We start from the raw sequence: 24,715 nt of genomic DNA on the forward strand, positions 1-24,715 counted from the left end.
TGTTGGTATATCCTGTCAATCAAGCTAAAAGAAATTAGTATAAACTAACCCATTGATGCTCGAGCAAACAGTGTTGCACTGTACATTTACTGACAGATAGGTAATATATTGCTTTGTTAAAAACATTGCATTTGTCTAAGTGGATTATTTGAGTATAACATGTTGGCAATATTTGATTTTAATAACAAAAAGGCTGATGCACTGGTGTCAGTGTCTGAACCACCAGCAGTGATCACACTTGCCCAGAACCTGGAGGCCACACCTGCTGCAGCTGGTTCAGATGTTCCATCACTCACTCTGACCACATCAACCGGAATCACGCTGGAAGGCTTCGAAACTGTATGACACCATTTTCATACAACATTTCCCAACCACCCATCATACACCCATCATATAAGGCTTTATAAAAACTCCAAACCTACTACTCCCAACATCCCATACAAAGCTTCATATACATCCTTCAAACTTTCACTCATGATGTGGTATTGGTTCTCATAAAAAATCTTCCTGTCTGGCTACTTGGCTTTACAAATACCCACAGCCAGTGTACCCTTCATACAAAGCTTCATAAACAAGTCCAAATCTCACACTCCCAACATGCCAATCATACAAGGCTTAATATACAGTTCTCAAACTACAAATCCAAGGCCCTTATCATATATAGCTTAATAAACAGACTCAACCTCAACTCCCTATATGCCCATCATGCAGTGCTTCATTTGAAAACAAAACAACCTTAACTCCCTACATGCCCACCATACAAGGCTCCATTTAAAAAAGAGACCTCAACTCCGGGCATGCCTACCATACAATGCTTCATTAAAAAAAAAACTTCCAACATGCACATCATACTGTGCTCCATTACAGCCTCAACTCCCTATATGCCCATTATACAAGGCTTCGTTGAAACAACCCAAACCTCAACTGCACACATGCCCATCATTCAAGGCTTCATAAACAACCCAAACTTCAACTCCCTACATGCCCATCATTCAAGGCTTCATGAACAACCCAAACTTCAACTCCCTACATGCTCATCATTCAAGGCTTCATAAACAACCCAAACTTCAACTCCCTACATGCTCATCATTCAAGGCTTCATAAACAACCCAAACTTCAACTCCCTACATGCTCATCATTCAAGGCTTCATAAACAACCCAAACCTCAACTGCACACATGCCCATCATTCAAGGCTTCATAAACAACCCAAACTTCAACTCCCTACATGCCCATCATTCAAGGCTTCATAAACAACCCAAACTTCAACTCCCTACATGCCCATCATTCAAGGCTTCATAAACAACCCAAACCTCAACTCCCTACATGCTCATCATTCAAGGCTTCATAAACAACCCAAACCTCAACTCCCTACATGCCCATCATTCAAGGCTTCATAAACAACCCAAACTTCAACTCCCTACATGCCCATCATTCAAGGCTTCATAAACAACCCAAACTTCAACTCCTACATGCTCATCATTCAAGGCTTCATAAACAACCCAAACTTCAACTCCCTACATGCTCATCATTCAAGGCTTCATAAACAACCCAAACTTCAACTCCTACATGCTCATCATTCAAGGCTTCATAAACAACCCAAACTTCAACTCCCTACATGCTCATCATTCAAGGCTTCATAAACAACCCAAACCTCAACTGCACACATGCCCATCATTCAAGGCTTCATAAACAACCCAAACTTCAACTCCCTACATGCCATCATTCAAGGCTTCATAAACAACCCAAACTTCAACTCCCTACATGCCCATCATTCAAGGCTTCATAAACAACCCAAACTTCAACTCCCTACATGCTCATCATTCAAGGCTTCATAAACAACCCAAACTTCAACTCCCTACATGCTCATCATTCAAGGCTTCATAAAACAACCCAAACCTCAACTGCACACATGCCCATCATTCAAGGCTTCATAAACAACCCAAACTTCAACTCCCTACATGCCCATCATTCAAGGCTTCATAAACAACCCAAACTTCAACTCCCTACATGCTCATCATTCAAGGCTTCATAAACAACCCAAACCTCAACTGCACACATGCCCATCATTCAAGGCTTCATAAACAACCCAAACTTCAACTCCCTACATGCCCATCATTCAAGGCTTCATAAACAACCCAAACTTCAACTCCCTACATGCTCATCATTCAAGGCTTCATAAACAACCCAAACTTCAACTCCCTACATGCTCATCATTCAAGGCTTCATAAACAACCCAAACCTCAACTGCACACATGCCCATCATTCAAGGCTTCATAAACAACCCAAACCTCAACTGCACACATGCCCATCATTCAAGGCTTCATAAACAACCCAAACTTCAACTCCCTACATGCCCATCATTCAAGGCTTCATAAACAACCCAAACTTCAACTCCCTACATGCTCATCATTCAAGGCTTCATAAACAACCCAAACTTCGACTCCCTACATGCCCATCATTCAAGGCTTCATAAACAACCCAAACTTCGACTCCCTACATGCTCATCATTCAAGGCTTCATAAACAACCCAAACTTCAACTCCCTACATGCCCATCATTCAAGGCTTCATAAACAACCCAAACTTCAACTCCCTACATGCCCATCATTCAAGGCTTCATAAACAACCCAAACTTCAACTCCCTACATGCTCATCATTCAAGGCTTCATAAACAACCCAAACTTCAACTCCCTACATGCCCATCATTCAAGGCTTCATAAACAACCCAAACTTCAACTCCCTACATGCTCATCATTCAAGGCTTCATAAACAACCCAAACCTCAACTCCCAAAATGCCCATCTTTCAAGGCTTCATAAACAACCCAAACCTCAACTCCTGACATGCCCATCATTCAAGGCTTCATAAACAACCCATACCTCAACTCCTGACATGCCCATCATTCAAGGCTTCATAAACAACCCAAACTTCAACTCCCTACATGCTCATCATTCAAGGCTTCATAAACAACCCAAACCTCAACTCCCAACATGCCCATCTTTCAAGGCTTCATAAACAACCCAAACCTCAACTCCCAACATGCCCATCATTCAAGGCTTCATAAACAACCTAAACCTCAATTCCCAACATGCCCATCATTCAAGGCTTCATAAACAACCCAAACCTCAACTCCAGACATGTCCATCGTTCAAGGCTTCATAAACAACCTAAACCGTAACCCTCAACATATCCATCATTCAAGGCTTTATAAACAACCCAGACCTCAACTCCTGACATGCACCTAAATTATAACCTTTCATAAGTAAGCCCAGTCTCCAATTCCAGATAATTCTGCCCATCATAAGAGGCTTCATTAAGATAACCCCAGCTTCAGGTCCTAATTTACTTATCATAAGCAACCCAAGCCTACCATTCCCAATATGCCGATCATACACACCTTCACAGACAAACCCAACTTCTACCCCTGACATGCTAATTGTACAAGATGTATTGAAAAACCCTGACATGCTAGTCATGCAAGACTTCATAAATAGTCCCACTTTTATTATAATAAATTCATACATTGAGACTGTTTGGATTTTGATAACATCACTTTAACATATTAATGAGAATTTCATAGCTAACAGATCTAGAATTAGCATTTAGATAGTTGTTATAATAAGCATATCCTGTGTTTTAGTGCTACTATTAGCATGCCTGTCATAAAGGGTCCATTTCTTTTCTAAAAATGTTCAAATTTTAATGCAAGGCATTAAGCTACTTGTGTAAATCCTATCCTTTAAATGGACTCTTCTGATTGCATGGTAATGATTTAAAATAGTTTTACTAATTTGCATGATGTGGAATATTCCATTTTTCACAGGGGGAGAGCAGTACAGACGACATTGTGGAAAAAGTAGGACATTAATTATTACCCAACACTAACCAGCCTTTCTTTTACGTGTTCGGCTGCAAATCAGAAAGTTTTATTCTGAAAACAATTCCAGATTCTGTTTAACAGTATAATGTTAATTGAACTGTAAAATCAGAAAAGAAAATGCCAGTGAACAAAAATAATTGCTACTTGTCTTATCTTTAAACTTTGAAAATCTGGAAATTGAAGACCTTGTGAAGTACCCATTTTGGCCAAATTAACCAGAATTAAATAACTGATTTAACAATTTATTTTTATTAAGAACTTCTCTTCAATCAGGATTTTCTTCTGTAAGTTTGTTTTACTTTGGACCTTGCAACATTTCTGTGAAATCCTTTAATTCTGGTGGTATAAAACTGTAGGTTTTGACAAAATAGCTATTTCTAAGAACAACTAAAAATCATGAATTTCAAAATTTAAAGATACTATCAAAAAATATAGGAATTTCCTATATTCCTAGGAGTGCTAAATTTTGCGGGTTGACAAACCCAGGAAATCCACAAAAATTAATCCCCCTCGACTAGTTACGATGTTACAAAATTAAGAGTATATAAAACTTCTGAAGAATTTTCCAGTAACAGAAGGTCTGAATCAATGTGTTTAAAAATTCCTAACTTGCAAGTACACATTCTGATTTGCAGAGTCACTGAACATACGTCTATCCATGTACCACTTACCACAGGAAATATCCCCACCTAAATCACTTGTATTTTGTTGGTGTGTATGTCTGCGTGTATATGTCCATGTCTGTGTGTATATGTCTATGTGTATGTCTGTGTATATGTCTTTGCACAAGAGTGTATGTTAGAACTTCGACTGTTTAGAGGCATAATGCACAGCAGTATCCGATGTTTGTTGATAGCACCACACTTTACCAGAATTGAGTTGCTCATAGTCTAGATCATATATTGCAATGAAATCATTCTTGAAATCATTTAATTTCGTGGACATGAAATTTCGTGGTTTGAGCAAAAACAGCCCCTTCATTGAGATATTAATTTAAAGAGAATTGGATTTTTTTCCTTTCTCACTGGGATTTAATTTTGTGGATTGACTCAATCCTGAAATCCATGGAAATTAGTCCCCAACGAATATATTAATGATTTCACAGTATCCATTAGATTTCTGTGTTTTCTTTTTATTAGATAGTACTTGGTTTTGAATAGATAGCATTTTGAGTTGACAGGGCTTTAACCAACTCAAACCTGACAAAGAATTTTTAATTTGGATGCTTATCAATTGCAAATGGCGTGAAAGATTATTTGATGAAAAATTCCTTTGATAGTAGTTGGGAGCATGAGTAGTTACATAGGATATAACTGAGTTTATTGACTGGTCTTAAACTCAGGCATCTGAGTTTCTTAGCAAAATAATGAATTTGAACAATGGCAGAGCTACATTTTGAGGCTGGTCTCCAAACTCAGTTTTGTATCCTCAGTCCCAGTTCTGCTTTCTAACCGGTGTACTGTGGACAGTGTTTGATGTGCAGCACAACATTACACCTGCTTAAATTAACTGTAACCAGACATGCATTGGTCACTAGAAGGGACAGATAATTTAATTGCACAGGCCAGTAGATATTTTTATAGCCAGATAGATGGAGCATTTTATCAGCTTTATAAATTGTATTGATGTTGCACTGCACATGCATCAAACACACTGACAGAATAATTCAAGTATGCGTAATTAAGATTTGCTCTGAACAGATTTGAAAAAATTGCATTCAGAATCATTCAAAGGTTGTAAAAGAATGATGAATTTAAAAAAGATCATAATTATGATTCAAGTATTATTCGCGTACATTGTGAAAAATAAGGAAAAGCACTGTTCAAGTGAACAACCTTCAAATTAACCATTACGTGGAGAATTACCAGAAATTTAATGGTGTATATTAGATGATAGTTTAAGCTTGCATGTAAATGTGTGGCTGATGATGCAGTTTTAGGAAACTCGGACTCTCGTCTGTGCCAAGTCTTGCATACAGTAATTAAGATACAGGTTAACCTGCCTTAACAGCCACCTGCATGAAGCAGCCATTTGCCTTAAGCAGCCAGTCAGCAAACTTCCCAAATTGGCAGTTTGGTCTAATTTTTACTTGTCTTGGGTAGTCACGAGCCTTAAATAGCCAGATTTTGTTACTCCCTTTGCTGGCTGTCAAGTTTGATTTAATTTTCATTTACGATATTCCTAGCAAGTATCATCTGTATTGGTTATGGAGGGTAGTAAAACTATCCTTTCTCTTATAGACAAATATTGGCTTGTATTTTTGATGCAGACTAGTTCTAGTACTTGCTTTCTCAAACTACAGTTATGAATTAGAGAAAAATGGCAAATTTGTTCAATATTTAAATAAGATGTTTACACATTTTTTACAGGGATCCCCAGTGGGTGGTTCAGCAACAGTTGATCTGCTAGGACTTGGCACACCAACACAGACATCAGCACCCACTATAGGTGGTAATGGGGATGGCCTACTAGTGGACATGTTTGATACTCTAACAAGCACACAGCCAGCACCTGCTACCAATGGCATGGACCTTGGTGGACTCACAGGTGGTGCTGAGGAAGCTTTTAAAAGGTAACTTACCAGCTTGTGTGTAGATAGATGACCAGTTAAGCTTTTGTGAATGCGGAAAGTTTTAGTCAGGGGAAAGTCAGGGAATTTTTATTTTCTCTGCTTTGTATGAACCCTGAATTATACAGCCTTGGTTTAAAATATGTTTTTACAAATTTGTCACTTGAGATAGAACAGTCTTTAACTGCATTATCACCTATCACTATTAAACTGGCATAAAGGGATTACTTTGCAATAACTTAAGCATAAAAGTTTTTATCTGAAAAGATAACTGGAGCAAGTACTAACAACATTCTGTGTCAGAAATATACTTATTCTTTATACTTGTGGACTCATAACTGAAGTCAACAATTTTCCTTCAAATAAAAATTTACTTGTACTTGGTTTAGACATTTTTTAGCTCGACTATTCGAAGAATAAGTAGAGCTATCCTACTCGCCACGGCGTCGGCGTCACACCTTGGGTTAAGTTTTTCGTACCAGTCCACATTTTGACAAAGTCTTTTGAGATAAAGCTTTGAAACTTTCAACACTTGTTTACCATCATCATGGCCAGTTATAGGCAAGAGCACATAACTCCATCAAGGATTTTGGCTGAATTATGGCCCCTTTTGACTTAGAAATCATGGTTAAGTTTTTCGTACCAGTTCATATTTTGACAAAGTCTTTTGAGATAAAGCTTTGAAACTTTCAACACTTGTTTACCATCACCATGTCCAGTTATAGGCAAGAGCACATAACTCCATCAAGGATTTTGGCTGTTTTATGGCCCTTTTTGACTTAGAAATCTGGGTTAATATTTTGTACCAGTCACATCTTGACAAAGTCTTTTGAGATAAAGCTTTGAAACTTTCAACACTTGTTTACCATCACCATGTCCAGTTATAGGCAAGAGCACATAACTCCATCAAGGATTTTGACTGAATTATGGCCCCTTTTGACTTAGAAATCATGGTTAAGTTCTTCGTACCAGTTCATATTTTGACAAAGTCTTTTGAGATAAAGCTTTGAAACTTTCAACACTTGGTTACCATCACCATGTCCAGTTATAGGCAAGAGTACATAACTCCATCAAGGATTTTGGCTGAATTATGGCCCTTTTTGTCTTAGAAATCTGGGTTAATATTTCGTACCAGTTCATATTTTGACAAAGTCTTTTGAGATAAAACTTTGAAACTTTCAACATCTGTTTACCATCACCATGTCCAGTTATAGGCAAGAGTACATAACTCCGTCAAGGATTTTGGCTGAATTATGGCTCTTTTTGACTGAGAAATCTAGGTTAAGTTTTTCATACCAGTTCATATTTTTTGTAAAGTGTTTGACATATGGCTTTGAAACTTTTATCACTTGTTTAGTATAATAGTCTCTATCTGTAGGAAAGAGAACATAACTCTGTCATCTATTTTGGCTGAATTATGGCCCATTTTGGACTTTGAAATTGGTTCTGTTTCCATACAAGTCCATGTTTGGCAAAATTATTTGACATATGGCTTTTAAACTTTGAACACTTGTTAATCATTATGATTTCCATCTGTAGGCAAGAGTACATAACTATTTTGACTGAATTATGGCCCTTTTTGGACTTTGAAATTGGCTCATATATTGCCATTTAGTGCAAGACTTATCGAAATCAAAGTAATACAGGAACATTGTTTGTCTAATCTATTTATTTCTTTTGTCTGAATATCCGTGGAAATATTTTGACACCATTCTTCAATCAATTCTTCGATAAGTCGAGCGCGCTGTCATCAGACAGCTCTTGTTTACCACTGCAGAAAGCCTATGTTTGGCTTTCCATATAGGCCAATTAGTTTGGATACCACATACGAATAATTTTAATTTAAACTTCTTGAAGCCATTTCAGGTCTTTACCTACAAATGACCAACTAGTTTTGCCCTCTGCTTGTGAAGTATACTCCTGAAACTAAGCAGCAGTGGTGTATACAGATTTTTTTACAAACTCAACAGTCAGGGGTGTAACTGTTTTAAGTTATGTAACCTATTTCAGTTACTTTTTCCAGCATTTTATAACCTGTATGAGTTTTAAAATATAGATAACCCAGGTAAGTTATTCATAAAAAGCCTTTTTGCTGTTCTCACAAATTGACCATCAAAGTGTAATTAGTAGCAAACTGTTGTTAATCAAATTCTCTTTTAGTCAGATCATGGCCTGATGAGCATAATGGGATGATAAGAGTTTTATAGCTTTAAAACCATTTGCGTAAGACTTTATCAGCCTTGCGTAAAAAAATTTACTGCATAGCTGGAAAGATAAAAGACCAAGGATTCAGGAAATTATTGCATTAGTCACATTCAAAATAAGGATTTGGCACAGGAGGGCTTTGTAATATTTTATGATAACTGAAACAAGTTATGAAAGTAAACCCAATAACTCAAATGGGTTATAAAATGTGATAACTTGAAACAGTTACACCCCTGACTGCTCAAAGCAGTATGGAAAATTTTCAAGCAGAATTACATAGAACTTTTTTTAGAGATATTTTCAAATGACAGTGAATTACAGAGACATTAGTAATTAATGATTTTAACTTGAAAAATGCATGCTATAGACAACATTTAACTGCAACATTGCATCACTTTGGTAGTGATGATTCTCTTTCCAGGTTTATATGTAAGAACAACGGTGTACTCTTCGAGAATGATCTCTTACAAATTGGTGTAAAGTCCGAGTACCGGGAGGATTTGGGCAGGTTGTGGGTGTTCTACGGTAACAAGACAACATTCCAACTTAATGCATTCTGTGTGGATATCAGTCAGCCTGGAGGACTTAGTGAAAGTATCCTTTTTTGCCTGTATGCAACTTAATGAATTTTTGTTGCGGGGCTGCTTGCGATGTGTAACCTTATGGCTTAGTTTGGAGTGCGCTATGATTCTTGGAAATCTACCCTTACCTTTATTAGTCCCCAACTGGTAACACCGGAGGGGACTATAGGAATACCCTCTGTCCGCCTGTCTGCAAATCTGGATCCTGCAATACTCCAAACGTATTCATAAAACTTGGTATGTGAATATAGAGCAATATGTAGATTATGTACGTACATGACTTATGTTTGTTGGTCAAAGGTCACGGTCACTATTGAAGGTCAAGAAAAACTAATTTGAGTTTGAGAATGACTATGAAGATAGATGCATTTATCCACTTGCATGTAATTAAGGATTACTATGAAAAATATATTTGTCATTACGGTTTGCATTTTGAAGTGTGGATGTAATTTAGAGATTTAAGTTTTAAGTTTGTGTGTAATTAGGGATTACAATGAAATATATATATATATATACAGTCCAACTCTCAGACTCGATGGGACCAGCAGAATATGTTCGAGTTTTTGGTTGTTCAAGCCATAGAACAAAATAAATGAGTTCAAGCGAGGTGTGGAGTTTCGATTATCAGAGTTAGAGTGAAGTTTGACTGTGTGTACATAGTTTCCTTAACAGTATGCAGGTTTAAGTATTCAACAGAAGGCAGTGGGTAGTGAGGTGGAGGCTGGTGCGCAGGTGAAACAACAGTTCAATATGGCGTGTGTACAGGAATTTGCTGATGCACCAATTATGAGTATACAGTTCTTGTAAGTAATGACAGTGTCTTTATATTCCCTTTTATCATAATGATAAAATGATTCCAGACATTGGGCCAAGAGATTTCTACATAAACTTGTCACTGATAATCCGATTTCGTTTAAATTTGAAAGCAAGTGTTAAACAATTGCAGTGCAGTGTAGTATGTAAGTCACTCTAAAAACTAAAATAGTATACCTTGGTCGTGTTTGTCCGTTTCATCAAGATGCTATATGGTTTTGTAGAATGTTTCAACCTTTACTCTGCTAAATTTCTAAAATGGACTTGCCAATCATTCAGTGTGGGCAGTACCATTTATCACTTGAAGGGGTATTCACTGAAAATTAATTGACTAAATAGCGAACAGTGCAGACCATGATCAGGCTGATCTCAATCTGCACTGGTCGCAAAGGCAAAATCACATGCCGCCAGCAGGCTAAAGCTTAACATAAAAACTCGTGATACAGTGAAAACCAATTGCTTGGGCATCTGTGGCTCAAGCACTGGATTCATTCAAGTAATTCCAGTGGTCCCCTATTGTTTTTCTTTACATTTTCTATGTTTGAATAACCCCTGGATAATTCACACATTTGCTCAATTCTGTATGATGCTGTAATATCAATGTTTTAATGTGTAAATAAGGAATAACAAACTAGCATCTTTCTATTTTGAATTTATAAACCAGTTGAATAAAATGATAAAATAAAAGGCACTGGGGAGAATTGTATTCATTTTATTCAACAAGAAATAAATCCACTGTAGAAAGACACACATGTAATATTCATTCTATCACATGTAAACTTTTCCTGTTAAACTGTCAGATTTTCTTCTTCCTTTACCAGTTACAGACTAAGTCAATTCGACCAGCGTCTCCTATAATACTTTAAAGGCTTTATTACACTAGTGTAGTAATAAAATTATGTATTGGCTTTATTTCACTCCCACAACATCAGACGTGGTAATAAGGTAAATTTTAGGCAGTTGACGACACATTATGAGCTTGTATTTGTTCTAGCATTTTTAGTTAGTCAGAAAAAAAAGATCTTTTGTTATTTAATCATGTACATTGCAATTCTAGAGGTATGAACGATTGTAAAAAAAGCAACAAGAAATTTACTCACCAGTCTTGTGCTCTTCATTTCAGGTATAGTGGCTCACAACAGAAGATTACATTGAAGTTACCTGTTGTTTTAAATAAATACATCACACCAGCAGAAATGGACGCTACTACATTCTTCAATAGGTGGAAGGCACTCAGTAGGTATGTATCAGTTGAAACAGACCCTTTATACAGAGTTGTTTTCTAGGTTAGTAAAGATCAAATTTATTGGAACATAGAGCACGACCAAGCAAAGTAATGGCAGACTCCCTTTGATTGAGTCTTAGTTTGAGTCTTTCTTTCAGAGGTAATAAAATATATCATACTCTTCTAACAACATGCCCCAAGTTTGACTTGTGATGAGGGCTGTTCTATGCAATTCTATATATAAGGTAATGAGAACTGAACTGTATCTGTGCTTAAAGAGACTTTAATTATAATGTCCCCCAAAACAGCTATTTTCTTTGAAAGCATGTCACTTTGCAAACAAACATACTTTTATAAATTTGTAGGAGTCTGTGAGCCGAAAAATAGAATTCATTTTTATGTAATTTTTTTCCATCTTCTACAGCCCAAGTCAAGAAAGTCAGCAGATATTTAAAGCAACATCTCCTATGGATTCAGAACAGATCAAGTCTAAGGTCAGTTTGAGTGAAGCAGTATACAGTTTTGTCAGAGAGGAGGGGACTAGTATAGAGTGGGAGGGAAGGGTGGATGAGGTGTATAGAGTGGTTGTTTAGCAATATATGATTTTGTGTAGGGTATAGAGTGGTTGTGTAGCAATATATGATTTTGTATAGGGTATAGAGTGGTTGTGTAGCTATATATGATTTTGTGTAGGGTATAGAGTGGTTGTGTAGCAATATATGATTTTGTGTAGGGTATAGAGTGGTTGTGTAGCAATATATGATTTTGTGTAGGGTATAGAGTGGTTGTATAGCTATATATGATTTTGTGTGTGGTATAGAGTGGTTGTTTAGCAATATATGATTTTGTGTGTGGTATAGAGTGGTTGTGTAGCAATATATGATTTTGTGTAGGGTATAGAGTGGTTGTGTAGCAATATATGATTTTGTGTAGGGTAAAGAGTGGTTGTGTAGCTGTATACAGTTTCGTTCAGGTGTAACAGTTGTGTAGCAATATATGATTTTGTGTAGGGTATACAGTTTTGTTGAGGTAAGGTCAATGTAACAGTGACTCTGAACAGTTAAACGGTTTCCGGATGATAACTCAAGAATGCTTAAACCTAGGATCATGAAAGTTGATAGAAGGTTGGTCATGACCAGCAGATTTGCGGTCAAAGTCACAATGACTTGGAACAGTTGAACGGTTTCCGGACGATAACTTGAGAACGCTTGGGCCTAGGATCACTAAATTTAATAGGGAGGTTGATCATGACCAGCAGATGACCCCTATTGATTTTGAGGTCAGTAGGTCAGACGTCAAGGTCACAGTGGCCCGGAACAGTTATTCCGTTTCCTGATGATATCTTGAGAATGCTTGGACCTAGGATCACAAAACCTTTTAGGGAGGTTGATATGACCAGCAGATGACCCTTATTGATTTTGTGGTAAAAGGTCAAGGTCAGAATGATCTGAAAATTTCTGTTTCTTGTGCAGTTACTGAATGCGTCAAGGTGGGCATTTCTTGTTGAGCTCATGTTAACTTAGAATTTTTATGCCCCCAAAGGGAGGCATATTAGTTTTCAACTGGCCGTTCATTAGTTCCTTCGTCACAACGTTAACTTTTTGCATGAAGGCACTTTACTCGCGAACCACTGCACCCACGACCTTCAAACTTCACATGCTGATAGTACTTATTGAGTACACGACCCCTATTGACTTTGGGGTCAAAGGTAAAGGCACTGCGGGGGCATTTATCACCATTAGTGACAGCTCTTGTTTGGTTAAAGTTTTTGATAAAGTCAAATATATCTGTTGCTGTCAAAGCTTTTGACTTGAAACTTGAAACAGCTGTTTACTATCAAAGTCTACACTAGGAGAAACAATCCCCATAACTCTGTTTTTAAATTTTGACAAAGTTATGCCCCTTTTTAACTTAGAATTTTTGGTTAAAGTTTTTGATAGTCAAATATCTATTACTGTCAAAATTTGAAACTTAAAATAGTTACTTATTATTAAAGTTTTCTCCAGGTGAATCAATTCCCATAACGCTGATTGAATTTTGACAGTGTTATGCCCCATTTTAACTTAAAATTTTTTTGGTTAAAGGTCTATAAAGTTTTTTATTGGCAAAGCTCTTATTCAGAGTCAAGCACAGAGAAAAGTCAAGCGTGCTGTCTTACGGACAGCTCTTGTAAAAATTGCCTGATGTCATTTTACTGGTCAGCCCGGTGTCAGTATAATGTGACTGGGTGGGGTATCATGCCACGTGTCTACGGCATGAAATTCCAGTGACGCAGCAGTATAAAGTTGGGCATTGTGCTCACTGCTACAAGTAGACACTGTCGTTTATATGACTGAAAAATTGTTGAAAAAGACGTTAAACCCGAACACACACATTTTATGAAAATTGCCTGTTCTTACTTTGTGAAAATTGCTGATTTTATTGTGAAAACGGCCAATTTTTACCTTAACAGTTGTATTGTATTGTAGCTGATTGGGTTCAGTGTAAGTGTGCTGGAAGGTATTGATCCTAATCCGGAGAACTTTGTGTCCGCTGGGGTGTTACACACAAGAAATCAACAAGTTGGTGTACTTGTTAGATTGGAGCCAAATAAACAAGCACAGGTATATATTTAATATTTATTAGAGTCTTATCTATATACAGGTATGAAATTGCGAAAATTTCTTTCAATTTTGAAAAAGAGTCTGATCATTAAAGTATTTTTAAATTAAGGGCCACAACAGCCGAGTGTTTCAGGTTGCTGGCTTCAAATGACTTGCCCCTCAACGATGTCGTTCCAAGCCTCACTAAGGGCATTGAATACTTTGTGGGTAAGCCATTTAGCTGGCTTACGGAAGACCGATGTTTCTACCCAGATGCCCACCCATGATGAAATAATGCACAGAGGGGCACCTGGTGTCTTCATCCACCATCAAAAGCGGGAAAATCATATGACCTATGGTGGTCATGGTGCAATTTCCAATGTGGAAATGTTAAACATTCGCAACACAACAGTAAATGGAAAAATTTTGATAAATTAACATTGTCTAGTGACTGAGATGCCAGAAGCGTCAGCAATAGTTTAAGGAAAATTATCTGGAGGGCTGAGCATGAAGCTTCTTTATTTATATACAGTTACGATAGTTTGGTACTCACTACTCGGGCCTTATCATTCTTAGCGTTTTCATTCTTGCGCTCCACCAGGTTTTTGCAACAAAATCAACATTTGCAATTGATATGTCAAAAAATTCATTTCCAGATGTACAGATTAACAGTGAGGGCAAGCCGAGACAGAGTGGCCAAAATTTTGTGTGATCTTCTACAGTCACAAATTTGATTCTTTTAACACAATGTTAGATGGACCTGTTTGTAAAATCAGGATAGTTGTGTCTACAAATAAAGATCGGACTTCAGCATTGAGATTCGACAAACCTTTCATCAGTATCTTCTTTAAGTGTAACCACTAGGGGATAGAAAAAAGACATGAATTACTGAACAAAAGTGAAGAGGGTTTCAACATCAATCCTGTGTTACTACAACATTTTGTGATTAAAATCTCAACTGTGAGAGTCTTAACATGTGGCTATAAAAACAATAAAAATATATTGGTGTGTATTGTATGTTGAAGACATTGCCATATTTGGAAGGGGTTTCAATGCCATGTTGATACACAGAGTTACATTTGATGAATTGTAGTCTTCATTTTTGATAGGCTTTAAAAAATGTTTGAAAGAGTACTTTATATATGTAATATTTTCATTTTTGACATTTGAAATGGGACCATTCAGTAGAAGAGTAGCAAGTACAAAATTAACATTGATAAATGGGTAGATTTTCTTGATAGCTCCCAAAAATTTGGCAAACAGCCAGAATTGGGCTGCTTGCTAAATAATTGGCAGACAGTCAGAAATTGTTGTGTTTTTTCAACTTAGCTGTGTGATACAATTAGAAGTAGCATGTACATATTGCGTGCAGTTAAAAATTGTAACTAGAAATATTTATATGTCGTATCAAACGCTGTGCAATTCCATTCACTGTATGTCTTGTTCTGTTTTATTTTAAAATGACTTCTATACCTGTTATAAAATGTTGTTGAAACTTTGGTTCATCTGCGTGGTCATGTTAGATTTTTTTCATGGGTATCTGATTCATTTAATTTCTGATCCTATGGACTGTAGTTATTTGCTAGTAATTAAAAGATTTACAATATTTAAAAGGACTTTTCAGTTGTTTAGGTCGACACAAAATGAAAAGAGTATTTAACAGTTTTAGAATGATATTCCATAGAAGTCCATTTTGCTATAATGGTAAATATATTGTCCCCCCGTGTGCTAAAAGTGGAGAAATGCACTGATGTGAAGATGCTTTTATCCACATTTTGCTCCAAGGTAAATATTGCATTATTTTCATTGACATTTTTGTGTGAACTATGTTGAATATCCCCTCAATTAGGTGAACAGTGAGAAAGTTTTGGTTTCCATATCGGAAAGTTTTTATGTTCCTTCTGTTTTAAATTGTATATTTTTTATGTGTTTGAACATCATGCTCAGAAATAAAATGGAAACTTCATTTGTAGAGGAAAAATGGACCCTACTGTTCTGAGTCATAGTTGTGTTAATTTTGTAATTAATGGCTCCGGTGGTTGAATTATCATGGAATGTTTTTTGTTGAGTTTCTATGAATTTGAATGTATTCCCCTGAAGTATTAATGCACAGATTAAATAATTTTCTGCTTGTTAAAACAATGACTTACTTACCAGAACTTTTTTCCAAAGCACCAGGCTTTACATGTTATTTATTTGCAAAATCTTCAATTTTGACATTAGATAAGTTTAATTGACTTTTGGGTTTGAATGGACTAAAAAAAAGTGTATTAGGTGTTTATATGAATAACACAAATGAGGCTTCCTACCAAAGTTGATAAATGTCGTTGATGTTATTACATGTATATCATGTTTTGTTTGGAGTTGTGACTTGACTATTGATTTTTTGTTGACTGAGAGTCAGAGAGGAAAATGCTAAAAATGATGGCTATTGCATCTAATTTCTGGAAAGAATTTTGTGCTACTGCAATTCCTGTGGTTGAAAGTTGCATTGTGTGTTTGCATACTGACACAGAACCATTTTGTATTGCTGCTTTGTGCTTCATATGCATTCCATGTTACACAACTCCCATAGATACATTATAGAGGTTTGAACCCACTAAAGGTCATGTTTCACTATTTTTTAGATACATAGAACCTTCTACAAGTGCTATACCAGTTACCAGCAATATCGTTTTTGTTGTGTTTGTGTTTGTTGTAGTTAAATAGAAATTTGGAAGTACCATCTTTTTTCATTAGGAATCTTCACAAAATTTGGAACCAAGAACTTGAGGTTTCATATTTCATTGTTTTCAAATCTTTTTCTACTGCTCTGTGGGTGGTCTAATAGCATTCCAAGGGAATGGATAGTGCGGACACTTTCAAGTACGGTCTGGATTTTGTTAGATACGGTGCAGACAGTTAGATACGGTGTGGACACTCTTAGTTACGGTGCAGACTCTTTTAAAGACTATGTATTGCATTCCGAAAGTTGCTTGAGTGCTGATTGGTAGTTTATTAGTATTGTGATAACGCTTTCTACCCCTCCATATCTTCATATGGCTTCTCAGTATGATATACTCACTTGTACATTCTGTATACTTCATATTTTATGATCATATTGTACATAGTAGAATATCAAATTCCCTGTGCGGAGACATTTGTAATTGGATGTGAATAGTGTATGTGTTTTTGTAAATGCTAAAAGTATATTGTAGGATATATAGAAAATGTATCATAATTTTGTACATATAGATTGTTTAGTGATAATTTTTATCATATAATGTGTATTGAATTGTTTCACACGTGTGAAATTATGGTTCCGCATAAAGAATTTGAATGCAGATTTCATCTTACTTTGAAGAACTAAAAGATATATTGCAATATTTAAAAAGAACAGTAATCATATTTTGATGGTGGCATTGATAATATTGTAGAGTATTAAATTTATATACAGTAATTCCAGTTTTGGATGAAAAGTTGATTGAAATTTCGTATAGTGAAAACTCAAGTTTTGATTTCTGTATAATAGAATATGATTATACAGTTAACAGATTCAAATAATTGAATTTTCACTGTATCTGAGAAGTGTGTTAGGCATGGGTATATTGTGTATCAGTATTTATTTAGCACATTTTTATAAGAAAATATATTGGTACGGTCTTCAGAATTACCTGTATTGAGAGAAAGAAATGTCACAGGTTTTATGTATTGTGAAAGTATTAAGGGATATGTACTTTTCTCCAGTTTTTGTAATTCATACAAAGTTAGTAACTTAATACTTTCTTGACAAACAATGGTTGGGAATGTTAGACTTATTATTATAGTATTAATTTTCTTATAAAACTGTTACACAGTAGGTTAGAATGACATGAAGGAAAATAGTCTCTGACCAAGATAGCTCTATCAAAACGCAAAGATTGTTTCATCTTTGATGTGACTACTATTGCAAATATAGGGGCATGAGAGCCATGCACTTAACATATGTATGATGTTATATGCTACAAGATTATGTTTTACATGAGTGAAAATTGTAATGTGTAAAGATAAATGTCCACACAAATCATAATTGTAATGTATTATAATGATGATGAATTCTAACCAGTCAGGTTCTTTTCCACACTTTATAGCAGATACATAATATAAATCCTTTAATTTACAAACAAGTAGGTTGTGAGTTCGGAGAAGATAGTTGAAATAAATGTTTTGGAAAGCTAAGATTTTTTAAAGAAGTTATTGTTTGACAGTTGAGCAGTAATGGATGTGCTGATATGGTTTGTAATTGTGCAATAATCTATTTCACCTCAGCTTCTGCGTGTTTTGACGTATCTTAAGCTTCTTCTTTTATTATCACACAAATGAAATATCAAAATGTGAATGCTGGTCATTTTGTGTTTAAATATGTAAAAGTCAACTATTGACATCAGCATTAGTTGTACAGGCTCTGCTTAAGATCATTGCAAAAGAACCATGCATTATATATTTAGATTGTAACAATATTAAAAAGTATCCATGCATTATATGCTTAGATTTTAGTTATGGGTTATCAGCAAAAGATGTTTTTGGCCCACAATTTCCATGTTATTCCAGTCAAATAATTGCACATAGATGCTTAGAAAGCATACAATCTTAAGGCTAAATGTCTTAATTGTGTACATGAATGAGTTGGTTTTTATGATGATTCCAAGCAAAATGGTCATATATCACCCAGTTCATGGTTCTAATTCAATACTTCCCCATAACATGCCCCAAAGAGTTTTAGAATGTGAAGCTCTGCTTATGAACAGACTTGTCTGTGGCTGTCACTAAAAAGACGTATGGTAGGTGTAAAGTTGTGTGAAAATGCACATCTGGACACTTTAAATTATGCATTATACATCCCAAGCACATTATAGTTTCAGTTGATATGTAGTTGTTAGAGTGAATACAGACATCGTGTAGGATATCCTGTACATTTAGACTAAACTGATGTACTTGATTAATATTATCATTTTGTTTTAATGTATGAAAATGTTATGAATAAATAAAAATGTCCATATCTGTACATATCTTGTTATCCTTTCTACGGTTGCTTTTTGTTATCATGTTAAATACACTATCACATTTTGTTAACTTACTCATTTGTAGTCAAATTTTGTTAACGAGATAAACATATGATCAGAGGCCTCCATGGCCGAGTGAAGGTTGCTGACTTCCAGTTCATTGCCTGTCTGCTTTGGTTATGAAACCATGCATGGAGAATTCTTTGATGTGAGAAAGCCATTCAGCTGACTCACAGGTTGATGATTCTACCAGTTGGCCGCCCATGTCTGAAAAAAAGTGTCTAGAGTAATGAATATAGAGTCCTCCTCCACCATCAAAAGCCGGAAAGATTCTTGCTAAAAGGCTTTCAGAATTTGTTGATTTTACCATCGTTTCAGCATAGGGAGAACTGTTACTGCTCCTTGCCGGTGTATTATCTCCAGGCTTGACTTGTGATGTTTTTGCATAAAACTGTTCTGATGCACTTTAACAGTTTATCCGTCCATGTTTTCTTCCATTAATTTTCATGAGTGTTTAAAAGAGACAATGTCAGCTGATCTCATTGACATGCGACATAGTACATTTGCCAAAATAGGTTAACTCAACAATGTAGACATTCTAAAGTGTGGGTTGATTATGCAAATGCTGCAACTGTTTAACAAGACAAGCGTTTGCAACAATTCCAAACTAAAAATTTATTTCCAAATGTATCGTTGTACCTACTTTGTGCCATAAATAAAACATTTTTTGACAGCTTTAAAATTTTCTAAACTTTTAAAAGTGTTTGCGTTGATTTCAGACTCGGCTACATGCTGGTGTATGTCACGAGATACAAGAAACTATAGTCTGTTATGAATTTAACAATGATTACTAGCTATGACCTATTCTCTAACAGAACACTGTCATGAAAATATAACAAACACCTGTATGTTTAAACACAATTGTTAAATATTTAAAGGTTGAAAATTGTGCAGTTTATAATGCAGATCATGAATTGAAGTAATATCTGATTTAATAAAGAAATAAAAGATTTAATCCCTATACAGATACGCGCCATGAGAAAGCCAACGTAGTGTATTTGCGACTAGCATGGATCCAGTGTCCCTAACTGCAATATGGTTTGAAAGCGAACAATATGGCTGATGCGCACTCTGGTCTGATTCCATGCTGGTCGCAAATGCCCTATGTTGGTTTTCTCATGGCGCGGCTCAATTATACAGATGTTTATGTATATATTTTTACAAACATACTACACTGGATGTGAACATAAAGCACGCAATTAACATCAAAATATTAAAAGACATGATATCACTGCCAGACTTTAAAACAAAGATGTGTATAACGGGAAGAATATGCTGAAAAGTCACTGTGCGTATGAAGTTTTTTATTTCTGATTGTTTGTTTCGTCGTCATAGTTACGAAAGCAAGAGCACATCAATCGCTTGCGGCGCCGTTTTTTCCTAACTACTTCCTTAAATTGTGCGTTCACCGTCTGTGACTGTACCTCTGAAACAAATAGCATTGTCCGTAAAACAGACACCTATGGAAGCGTCCTGGTGCCAGCAGAGAGGTTTAAATTTGTCTTACGTACGACTTACTATCTCCTACGTAGGAGTTAGTATCTCCTACGTATGACTTAGTATCTCCTACATAGGACTTAGTATCTCCTACGTAGGACATAGTATCTCCTACGTAGGACATAGTATCTCCTACGTAGTACTTAATATCTCCTACGTAGGACTTAGTATCTCCTACGTAGGAGGTAGTATCTCCTACGTAGTACTTAGTATCTCCTACGTAGGGCTTAGTATCTCCTACGTAGGGCATAGTATCTCCTACGTAGGACTTAGTATCTCCTATAGAACATTGATAATCGTGTCATGCAATCAGGTCTATATAAATTCATTCTTTGTTATTGGTTGGAAACAGTGGTTAAGAGATAATTTCACTGAATTCAGTGAAAAGTAATTTATTTATTTAAGCCCCTTCTCGAGACAACACATAAAATACAAGAATATAAATAGTTTAGAAAATAAATTAAATATTGCAATAAATGCCTTTCATCAGCACGCAATTAAAACATCAACCAGCAATGTTCAATTAACACATGTACCGGAAACGCAAGTAGGACCACAGAACGTTGCAGCGCCGCAAAATAGGAACCCTTACGTATGAGTTACTAAGTCCTACGTAGGATATACTATGTAGGAGATACTAACTCCTACGTAGGTGATACTAAGTCATACGTAGGAGATACTAAGTACTACGTAAGAGATACTTACTCCTACGTAGGAGATAGTAAGTCGTAGGAGATACTAACTCATACGTAGGTGATACTAAGTCCTACGTAGGAGATACTATGTCCTACGTAGGAGATATTAAGTATTACGTAGGAGATACTAAATCCTACGTAGGAGATACTAACTCCTACGTAGTACTTAATATCTCCTACGTAGGAGATACTATGTCCTACGTAGGAGATACTAAGTCCTACGTATGAGATATTAAGTACTACGTAGGAGATACTAAGTCCTACGTAGGAGATACTATGTCCTACGTAGGAGATATTAAGTCCTACGTAGGAGATACTAAGTACTACGTAGGAGATACTAACTCCTACGTAGCAGATAGTAAGTCGTACATAAGACATATTTAAATCTCTCTGCTGGCACCAGCACGCTTCCTTAGATACCTTACCTTTATAAAGAAGAAATACAAATACGTGGGAAATTCCCACTAGGGCATGACTGGATATTGGAGTGCTGAAATTGAATTCTAATTTGCAGTAGATAGAATCAGGTACCAGCTTAGATTTTAGGGATATTTGTTATCTTAAATCGCTCTTAGTTCCCATTGTTTGATGGTATTTTATAAAGATAAAAAAAAATCTGGGTTTTTTTCATAAAGAAACCCTCAAACAATCGCCTACTTTTACAAATAGATAAATAAAAGACATTGGACTCTAACTTTGAATTGTAATTTAACATGACTTGAGTAACAAGTGAAACGTTTGTCAACAAGACTTTTCGCGCCTTCGTGATGAAAATATGAGACCTATGTGATAAAGATTTTCTGTCGATTATTTTGTTTTAAATAAACAAACTTTGTACAACTAATCCATAGTATACTTGCCAAAAGTTTAAAAAAAATAAGGCACTGATACGACATGCATTAAAAAGAAAGCTGCAGATGAATTCTGCCGGCATTTCCTTTACCGTTGAATGTTTCTGTTAGTTATGAACTGTTATTGACTTTCAACAGTAGATAAATTATAAGAGAAACATTCAATGATAAAGGAAAGTTTTCTGTGTAGTCCTTTAAGTAAATGGAAGAGCAAACTTAAACTATGTCTAAATAGAAATTACAAAATACACAATCATTGCACAAGGAGATTGATATTTCCTCTGTTGCATTAACATATCCAACTACAAGCTAGCATTCAAAATCCATTGGTCTTATAAAATGCAAACAATGTTTTAAAATAAAGATTTATACACATGTATATCTTAGGATCTTCTGTCTTAGCAGTATAGGTGTCTAAACCGTTTTTATAGTTACTCCTTGTGCTATGAGACCTTCTGTAACCTTCCGTTTTTCTTCTTGATCAGCTATGGCCCTATCTATGTGTGGGGTGCGACTCCTGGTGTTGTTAGCCATATCAAAAGCACAGTTTGACGATTCAAATACTTTTTTTAAGTAATCAGAATAAATGCGATCAGGGAACTGTGTGGATAAAAATCGTAAACAATACAAATTGAATACGTTCATACATTAAATGCGTTCACAAATTGAATATGTTCACAAATTGAATACGTTTACACTTAAATCCAGAACAATGGATCAAAAACTGAGCGAATTTCAATTTAAAAATATTTTACAGATAGTGAATGTGACAACTGTATTGAAACTTATCTTTTATCAGTCATACAACGAATGTCTATAAATTAAAACTATACGTTACTTATAAGGTTTATACTTCCTGATGAAATTTAAATGTTACTTTTTGTTTTAAATTGTATTTTTCCATATGTGTTTGAACATCATACTTAGACATAAAATGGCAACTTCTAGGGGACGTTAGAGATGTTGCACATGTCATTACCTCTCATAAACAGACTCAATCAAACCGAGTCTGCTATTATTCTGCTTGGTTGCATTCTTTGCTTCCAATGGATCTTTTTACAGATTTTATTGACTAAACAACAGCAATCTTTAAGTGCCGTGTGGCGGCAGTAAAAAGTCTCCCCGTACTTGGATTCATTGTTGTTATATTTTCTGGTCCTTTGGGATAATGGAGTCCATTCAACATATGTGTAATAGAGTTCCGCTTAAGTCGTGCTAGGGGGCGTGAGAGGTGTTGCACATTTCATTACCTCTCATGAACAGACTCAATCAAACCGAGTCAGCTGTTATTCTTCTTGGTTGCATTCTTTGCTTCTAAAGGGTCGTTTTACAGATTTTATTCTTTGTAGAGGAAAAATGGACTCTACTGTTTTGAGTCATAGTTGTGTTAATTTTGTAATTAATGGCCCCGGTGATTGAAGTATCGTGGAGTGTTTTTGTTGAGTTTCTATGAATTTGAATGTATTCCCCTGAAGTATTATCCAGATGCACAGATTAAATAATTTTCTGCTTGTGAAAACAATGACTTCTTTAAAAAAACTTTTATTTTGATGTACCAGGCTATACATGTTATCTATTTGCAAAATCTGCAATGTTTACAATTGATATGTTTAATTGAATTTTGGCTTGGATGGACTATAAAAATGTGTATTTGGTGTTTATATAAAGAACACAAAAGAGGCTTCCTACCAAAGTTGATCAATGTTGATGTTATTACATGTATATCATGTTTTGTTTTGAGTTGTGGCATGATGTTTTGATTATTTGTTGACCTGAGAGAGGAAATTTTTTTCTGCGGATGCTAAAATACGATGGATATCGCATTTAATTTCTGGAAAGAATTTTGTGTTACGGTTATTCCTTTATAGATTTTATATTTGGTTGAATGTTACATTGCGTGTATGCATATTGTCACAGAAACATTTTGTATTGCTGCTTTGTGCTTCATATGCATTCCATGTTACACAACTCCCATAGATACATTAGACGCTTGAACCCACTAAAAGTCATGTTTTACAATATTTCTAGATACATAGAACCTTCTTCAAGTGCTATACCAGTTACCAGCAGTCTTTGTTGTGTTTGTTATTATTGTAGTTAAATAGAAAATTGGAAATATCATCTTTTTTCATTAGATATTTTCATGACGTTTTATAGCAAGTATTAAAGGTTTCATATTTCACTGTTACGGAATCTTTTTTCTACTGCTTTGTGGATGGTCTAATAGCATTCCAAGGGAATGGATAGTCTGGGCACTTTTAGGTAGGTCTGGATTTTGTTAGATACGGTCTGGACTCTGTTAATATAGATACGGTGTGGACACTTTTAGGTATGGTCTGGACTTTGTTAGGTACATACTGTTAGATACGGTGTGGACACTCCTTAGTTACGGTGCGGACACTTTAAGACTATGTATTGCATTTCGAAAATTGATTGAGTGCTGATTGGTAGTTTATTAGTATTGTGATAACGCTTTTTACCCTCCATATCTTCATATGGCTTCTCCGTATGATATACTCACTTGTACATTCTGTAAACTTCACATCTAATGATCATATTGTACATAGTAGAATATCAAATTACCTGTGCGGAGACATTTGTAATTGGATGTGAATAGTGTATGTGTTTTTGTAAATGCTAAAAGTATATTGTAGGATATATAGAAAATGTATCATAATTTTTTAAATATAGATTGTTTAGTGATAATTTTTATCATAAAATGTATATTGAATTGTTTC

At 35.6% G+C, this 24,715-nt stretch overlaps 1 protein-coding gene across 1 annotated transcript in view; it reads left to right on the forward strand.

Moving 5' to 3' along the window:
• LOC123537453 (AP-2 complex subunit alpha-2-like) overlaps positions 1-18,876 on the forward strand; it is a 47,617-nt gene extending 28,741 nt beyond the window's left edge. The window contains exons 14-22 of the mRNA XM_053527724.1: positions 193-339; positions 3,822-3,854; positions 6,248-6,450; positions 9,074-9,246; positions 9,913-10,036; positions 11,170-11,286; positions 11,696-11,765; positions 13,740-13,874; positions 14,510-18,876. Of these exons, the coding sequence (XP_053383699.1) occupies positions 193-339; positions 3,822-3,854; positions 6,248-6,450; positions 9,074-9,246; positions 9,913-10,036; positions 11,170-11,286; positions 11,696-11,765; positions 13,740-13,874; positions 14,510-14,587 (1,080 nt within the window). The 3' untranslated portion in view covers positions 14,588-18,876. The remainder of the gene's footprint in view (positions 1-192; positions 340-3,821; positions 3,855-6,247; positions 6,451-9,073; positions 9,247-9,912; positions 10,037-11,169; positions 11,287-11,695; positions 11,766-13,739; positions 13,875-14,509) is intronic.
• The last annotated feature ends 5,839 nt before the right edge of the window (positions 18,877-24,715 follow it).

This window comes from Mercenaria mercenaria, chromosome 17 (assembly GCF_021730395.1).
Source record: "Mercenaria mercenaria strain notata chromosome 17, MADL_Memer_1, whole genome shotgun sequence".
Lineage (NCBI taxonomy): Eukaryota > Metazoa > Mollusca > Bivalvia > Venerida > Veneridae > Mercenaria > Mercenaria mercenaria.